Genomic DNA, 8,211 nt, shown 5'->3' with positions numbered 1-8,211 from the left:
TTCCAAATAACTTTCAGATTTTGTGGCCCAGTGGTTCTGGAGATTTTTTTTATAGTTTTTCCCTATAAGCATGCATTTTGATGTAAAACGTGGATTCCCTATTGTGGCCCTGCATGCCCTACCCCCAAGGGTCATGATTTGCACAATTTAGAGTCTAAACTACAATAGAATGCTTCCCCTAAGTTTTAACTTTTCTGGCCCAAAGGTTCTGGAGTATATATATTTTTTTAATTTTCCAGTATAATTAATATAAAACTTGGATTCCCTACTCCAAATTCCCACGGATCAAGATTCAACCAATAAATAAAATACACTATCCCAAATACACTATCCCAGTCTGCTTCTCTGGTCCAGTAGTCTTAATTTTTTTCCTATAAACTTCAATGTAAAATTTGGATTCCCTATTGTGTCCCAACCCTACCTCCAGGTTTTTCAACAATTTTTACTACCCTGGGACGCTTCCCCATAAGTTTAAGCTATCCATGGAGTGATTCTGGAGAAAAAGATTTCTTTCCCCTATATTCTCCTCTCCTGGGAAGGGGACTTGGGCCATTATTTTGACAATTTAAACTCCCCATCACACAAAGGGTATACAAGCCTAATGTATAGGTACAGAACATTAAACTCCCATTTTCCACTATAATCCTCTCCCACACAAGAATTATGCCTAAAGATAACCCCCAACATCAATGATTTCTATATATAGTAGTAAGACAATTTCCAGTTAAGATTGGACTTTCAGTAAGAAATAGCATTCTCAACATTATCTAATTAGGCTTACCTCCATTGTTAAAATATTCATGCATAGAAATTCGGATGAATGTCAACTGGTGAAGCAAATAGCTTATTAAAAGATCTGGCATTAATTTCTTGATACCTAATGAGAATTTATTTGGCATTTGACAGGAGCTAATTACATTGCACAGAAAATCCAACGCCTTACTGAAAGTCCAAGCTAACCTGTGAATTGTAATATTCTAGATCATTAATCCAAGGCCGTTGTTTTATAATTTATATAGCCATTGAAACATTCCATTTCTTTAAAGAAACAAATCGCTTAAAACACACATATTTGTAACTAAACTTGTGTGCAGTGCAATCATTAAAAATAATTCATAACCAACATGAACAGATGTTTAAACAGTACAGAAGTGACTTATTTCATAACCAGGTCCAAAACAATGTGTATAGCAGCTGTATAGCTTGATTTAGCTTCATATAAAATAAATATATATACACGCAGTTTTTTCTTTTAAATATTGCTTGCAATAGATAGAAACAAGATGTGTTTGTGAAACGCTATGCGCCCGGCGGCAACAAAGTTTAAAAAATCTATTTTTAGCATATTGGTCACAGTCAAGGTCACAAGGTCATTGACCATGCCAAGGTGTCATTTGACAGAACTTAATCGGTGGAGTATGAAGTCCCTATCTCATATGGTTCAAAAGTTATGGCAAAAAGTGTAAAAAGCTATTTTTAGCATATAGGTCACAGTCAAGGTCACAAGATCATTGACCTTGTCGTCGTTTGGAAGGACTTTATTAGTGGAGTATGCCTACCAAATATGAAGTCCCTATCTCCTATGGTTAAAAAGTTATGACAAACAGTGTAAAAAGCTATTTTTAGCATATAGGTCACAGTCAAGGTCACAAGATCATTGACCTTGTCGTCATTTGGAAGGACTTTATTAGTGGAGTATGCCTACCAAGTATGAAGTCCCTATCTCCTATGGATAAAAAGTTATGACAAACAGTGGAAAAAGCTATTTTTAGCATATAGGTCACAGTCAAGTATGCATACCAAATATGAAGTCCCTATCTCCTATAGTTAAAAAGTTATGACAAACAGTGGAAAAAGCTATTTTTAGCATATAGGTCACAGTCAAGGTCACAAGGTCATTGACCTTGATGTCATTTGAAAGGACTTTATTTGTGGAGTATGCATACCAAATATGAAGTCTCTATCTTTTATTGTTCAAAAGTTATGGCGAAGGTTAAAGTTGACAACAGACAGAAAGACAAACAGACAAACAGATAAACAGACAAACAGACAGGACAAAAACAATATACGCCCGGGATCTATCGATCCGGGCGCATAAAAAATTAACAAGTATTCTAATATTCATATATGTACTATGGACTATCAATACAACAACTAAAATCGAAGATATTTCTTGCAACTGCAGCTTTTCAATATTATTAAGCAAAAGATGAATTTCTATTGTGCAAGAAACTGTACACTATTTAATTTCACTGAAGAAGTAACTGTATAGAACGTCGAATACAGTTTCTCAAAAAGACACAAATTAAATTAATGAGTGTAATTAAGTGCAACTTTTTGTACACGCTGAGAAAATAACACATAATGTGATAAAATAGCTGATAAAACTTTTCGGAATATTTAATAAAGCAATATTGCTTAATCAAACTATATAGCCAAATCAAGATATTGTTCTGGGCCTAAGGATCATGAAACAAACTTAGACTAAGTCAAATTTCTGATCGCCTATAAAATATTTATCAATTATAAAATCTATTTCTTAATTTGCACTTATTAAGACTATAAAATATTTATCAATTATGAAATCTATTTCTTAATTTGCACATAATAAGACTTCAATGGAACAATATTGAAAAATATTTTAATTTTCATATTTTTGACATCTACAATATTTTATTATAAACTAAAGATTTTGACTTTAAGATGTTTCATGATCCCGGGGCCTGGTAGTTAGAATAATCTAACTGTGTCTTGGTACAATCCCTCACCTAAACCGGGTCCGTAGGACAATATAATTTTTACGATAGAACGTTCCATTTAGGGGCCCAGACCTTAAAAAAAAACACTTCCTTGCACTGTGGTTTATTTCAAAGAAACAACAGAATAAAGGACGATTTAAATAATTTTTTATTTGTAGCTATAAAATGGTTATGTCGGCGTCGTTCCGTCTTTGCTGGTGCCAACACCTACCACTCATGACTTTACCCCTCCTCGTTACATCAAAATGGCGCGTACCCTCGTGTGCCCATATTTCGACGGTCTTGCAATGTGTTGCAATATTTTATTTTATGTAAACAATCCATTGAAATAAATTGAGCGGTAAATTCATCATTCAAATTGTATTCTTTTCTGTGTAAAGATTTATCCAATTCGTATTATCTACCTCTATTGGTGATGAGTTCAAAAGTGACATATAAACAATGGGCGCCGCCATTACCGGGTCCTAATTTCGACGGTTACGTCATCGATTGATATGCAAGCAATCAGGAAGGCCAAGCAAAACAAATTTTTAGTAGAAATGAAATTCGATTATTTTTTTGCAATATAATGTTAATTAATGGCAATAGTTGTAAATTTAACATTTAATTTCATCATTTTGTCACTACTCAATGCAATGAGGACAGAGAAATTACTCAGTAGTCGTACTAGGTAGAGAACTTGTGTGCTGCAACAGTATTTCAGGTGACTCAATATTGACAAGGCACCCCATTCTTCGTTCCATCATACTGGGCCCATTTTGTGAATATAATTATGTCACTGTTGAAAATTTCTTGTGGCGTAAACTTCCAATATACACACCAATAGGCGTGAACAAAATGACTGATGTCTTTTTATAGGACCAGTCAACAAATATAAACAATAGTTAAGCTAATACAAACTGCATTTAATTTTATTTTTTTATTTATTTTTTTTTTATTATTTATTATTATTATTTTTTTTACATATAATACCATTATTAAATATTATTTTTAGTTAACTTTTTAATGTAAGTAGAGAATGAAAGAATTTTGTTTTAAAAAGTAGAAATGGTGGAAAATTTTAAAAGAAAAAAAACATAATATTCTAAGCATTGAAATATTTCCTGTGTAAAGATTCAGTGTAGTACTTTTAGTATAAAAAGGGAAAAAAGTATTTTCAAAAAAAAAAAAAAGAAAAATACATTACATTTCAGGAAATTGCAAATGATTACCAACAAATCATTAAAATTTAAGTATAACAACACACTTAATCATTGTGATTTTAATTCAAAATATGATGAATTCATTGTTTTCTTTTTTTAAAAATATAGTTCTGATAACTTCAAAATAAAATTGGCTTGGCCTTGTTTTCCAAAAGTTTGTCGCGTGAATTTCATAACTGAATTGTCAGTCTATGCAGACGGCATTTTGTCAAGTTATTTGTAGCAATCATAAACCAGTAATCAGATTTCATATTTGTATCAAAAAGTGATTTTACGCAAGGCAGACATTTTTTTCGTCTAAAACTATATGAAACGAATACTTTCCTGTCTGAAATGCATTTTCATCCATGATATAGGTAATGTGATCGCAAGTCTACTGGGGTACTATGTTTACACAGATCAGCCTGATCTCGCGAGAACGAACCAGATATAAACAAAATAACAAAACCGTCGAAATTCGGACCCTGTCGAATTTAGGACCTTCGACCATACATTTTATTCACAGATTACGAAAACCTTTGATAATAAACCCTTGTATTTAATAAGCATTTTGATATACTTACGATGACACACAGATGTAAGAACACGTTCTGTTACTCTCTGTCTAGTTTAGTCTAACTTGTTGTTTGATTCTGATGTACAAAACGTCACAGGTTTCTCTGCGTCTGTTGCTTTGTTAACTGCGCAATTTATCGAACTGCCAAAAGTAAACACAGAATGTAGGTCAATAATAGGGTCTGGACAAGTCGTACGGTATATATTTCGAATCATTGTGACTTTAAAAGATGATGTCAAAGTCATTGAAAAGATGGATGTGTTTTTAAGACGTATTGTAGAAATGTTTGTAGCCAGTGGTAAAACATCAGAACTAACAATCTGGTTCAGGTTCAATATTATATTTATTAATGTTGAAATAAGACGTCAAAAACCTGAAATATTACAATTACACACAACATATAGACGACACATAGACAGACATTTAGACAGATAATTAAAACATAATAGACTTTACTTTAGAATAGATTCTTACCGGGACACACACAGGAATTACAAATATTACTATCTGTTATTGACTATAGAGTAGAGTACACATCTAACCAATTCAACGGCTAGGCTCAGAGTGCCCGATGTTAGTGCGTGAAAGCGGGAATTTGGTGAATAGGATAAAGTCATGTGACTGTCCGTCTAGTGTCTAAAAATAACAACAACCTCATTCACACAAAGTTTTTCACACCACATTCTCACATATACGCAGCGCTAGTATAGTAATTAAAGGCATTAAATAATACATAACCCTGGTTACATACTCCCCCTCTTCGTTGAAATGGCTCCTGACATTTCCAAAGAAGTATGTACAATAATAGTAACCATGAAATATAAATAAAAACCAATTTACCTGATACAACTCACCACAATGAAATCAAGTAATTAAATTAAAACCTCATCAATGACCATCAAACTTCAAACATCAACAAGACACATAATATACAAATGTACCAATCAATGTAGGAATACCTGACCAATGAATTCCTCCATACTCCATATGACACACAAGTCATGAAACTAGTTACACGTACCTCAATACACCTCATTAAAGTTTTACAACTTTTAAGAGCTAATCCCATAAACACTAGACACAAATTATTATATACAATGAGTTTAAGGATTAGGGGAATAATGAATATGGTCATTATTATAATATTTTTTTTTTTTTAAATTTTTATTTTAATTTATTAAAATCCCGGGTAAACTGCATCATAAAAACATTTCGGCATAAAAGCAGTTTTCAGCATAAAAATCGGTTCTCGGCATAAAGCAATATCATAAAAAACCGTTTACATTATCCATTCCCCATACCGATCTGGGAATTTTTTCATTCTGGTCGACCGTCTCGGCAAAATCGGTAAAGGCGACTGTGATTGGTCTGAAATAAACTGACTATGTGGACCGCTCACAGAAGCTCTGGTACTACTGCTGTCTGACTCACTGGTGTAACCTGACTGTCTGGGAGAACTCACACTCTGAAAGGAAGGACTTGAATTCTGAAATGAAGAAATATTTTGATTAGTACCATCTGATACACTAGAAACTTTAGATCTTGATACACTGTGTTGATCTGATGATTCTTTGCTGAACTCATCTCTATTTCTGGGTATCCTTGATTTCACTTCAATTGTTACTTCATCATCCGAACTCTCAGAATCGGACTCCGGAAGTTCATCAGAATTCTTAGGCTTCTTGTTCCTCCTTGTCACAGGTGTCCTATAAACAACAGGTTCATCAATGTCACATGCTGGTATCTGGTTAAATGGTAGCAGCATATTTCTGTGCAGTGTCTTTGTGGCTCGTCCTGATGTACTCTTCACTCTGAAAACAGGGATCTCGGGATTGGGAATTTCTGTGATAACATAAACTTCTGAATCCCATCTGTCTGCTAGTTTATTCTTTCCCTTTAATCCTACTTTCCGCACAAGGACTCTGTCTCCAATCTCCAGCTTACAGAACCTCACTCTCTGGTCATACTTATTCTTGTTCTTGTCAGATATTCTCCTAGCTTCTTGAGAGGCATGTCTATATGCTGACACCATCCTGTCCTTAAGTTTCTCAACATAACCATGGTGATCTCCTTTCTCGTGTTCCAAGTCCATACCAAAGAATACATCTATGGGAAGCTTAGGATGCCAACCGAACATCAGGTAGTGTGGAGTGTATCCCGTTGCATCATTTCTGGTCACATTGTAGGCTTGAACAAGTGGAGCAACATGGGATTTCCAGTCTGACTTCTGCTTCTCGTTGAGTGTTGAGAGCATTTTGATGAGTGTTTGGTTGAATCGCTCAGCTGAGCCATTTCCCATCGGGTGGTACGGCGTAGTCCTTGTTTTCTTTATTCCTAGGAGTTTGCAGAGTTCTTGGATTACTTTTGACTCAAAGTTACGTCCTTGGTCACTGTGTAATTTCTCAGGAAAGCTGTAATGTAGAAAGAAGTTATCAAATAAAGTTTTAGCTGTAGTATGAGCAGTTTGATTTTTACATGGAATGGCTTGAGCGAATCTGGTAAAGTGATCCGTTATGACTAAAATACTCTCGAAGCCTCCTTTGGATTGTTCTAAACTCAGAAAATCTATGCAAACTAACTCCATGGGTCTTGTTGTCACAATCGGTATAAGTTCTGCTGCAGGTCTCACAGGTGTTTTACTATATCCGTACTGATTATTACTGATCAAAAAACATAATATATTTCTTAAAAAATCACACCAGAAATAGCAAGAACAAGAAACAAATCTCAGACAATCCCTTACCAGAGGGTGCATGTATAGGGCCTATAGTGGAACGATAATTCTGGAAAGAAAGAGCACTTAGTACTGAAGATAATATTTTATTTACTAACATATCGTACATTATTTGTATAGACGAAAGGGGCTGTAGAAATCCGTAATTTTGAAAATATTAAAAGAATAAAATAAGCCTTTCGAAATTTACAATTGACAAACAAAATGGGGCTGGGGGGGGGGGGGGGGGGTTTGCACATAGATGCTTATTAATACCCCTGTTCTTAAATCAATTCTACCATTTCCTGAATTCACGAATTAACGTGAAAAAAGACATGGGTGTATATCTAAAATTCTCAGGATGCTTCAGGTAGGCCTACAGTTCTTCAAATAAAATTTAAATGATAATGTTTACATTCATTTCTGTCTTAAAAGACAAAAAGTTTATTCTTCGTGAAAACAACAATAAAATAGTCTATATTATTGATATTTATTACCACAAAATACCATTTAATTTTCTTCCCCTTTCATGTTAATTTGCATGGCATATAACTTATTAAATCTACTATCACAGTCATCATTACTTCATAACTTGTTCGACTCCCAATCAAAAATTTTACTCTTTATTTTGTTACTTGTGTTTTTTATCCCTTATGGGCCAAAGATTGGATTACTTACATACATGTATTCTAAATTACTCTTGAAAACACCTTATCTGACATGTAAAAACGCGTTTTTATTTTAGCCGAGTCCTAAATCAATAAAATTAAATGTACATTTTTACATGTAATAACTTCGCCTCAAAATTAAGAGAAGAGGGGGATAGACCCGCGCATGTGCTAAGTAAGAGGAGGGGGTATATAAGGGATTATGAGTGTCACGGTTTGAAAAAATGTAATTAGAAAACAGAATTTCTACATGTTTCCATCCTCCATATTAAAAATATGCATAGGCGTCGGCAATCTAATTAAAATTAGATGT

General features: G+C 34.0%; 1 protein-coding gene across 1 annotated transcript; it reads right to left on the bottom strand.

The window, feature by feature from the left end:
- Positions 1–5,796: 5,796 nt before the first annotated feature.
- Positions 5,797–7,101, bottom strand: LOC134228822 (uncharacterized). The gene has a single exon (XM_062710528.1). The coding sequence runs from the start codon at positions 7,099–7,101 to the stop codon at positions 5,797–5,799; it is 1,305 nt and encodes a 434-aa protein (XP_062566512.1).
- Between the last annotated feature and the right edge of the window lie 1,110 nt (positions 7,102–8,211).

This window comes from Saccostrea cucullata, unplaced genomic scaffold (assembly GCF_032062105.1).
Source record: "Saccostrea cucullata isolate Sc308-1 unplaced genomic scaffold, CSIRO_AGI_Scuc_v1 ctg5456, whole genome shotgun sequence".
NCBI classification, from domain to species: Eukaryota; Metazoa; Mollusca; class Bivalvia; order Ostreida; family Ostreidae; genus Saccostrea; species Saccostrea cuccullata.
The sequence above is the reverse complement of the archived record's forward strand: the minus strand, read 5'-3'. Positions and strand labels throughout refer to the sequence as shown.

Coding starts and splice junctions, on each gene's coding strand:
- LOC134228822 (XM_062710528.1), bottom strand. CDS start 7,101: ATGGAGTTAGTTTGCATAGATTTTCTGAGTTTAGAACAATCCAAAGGA.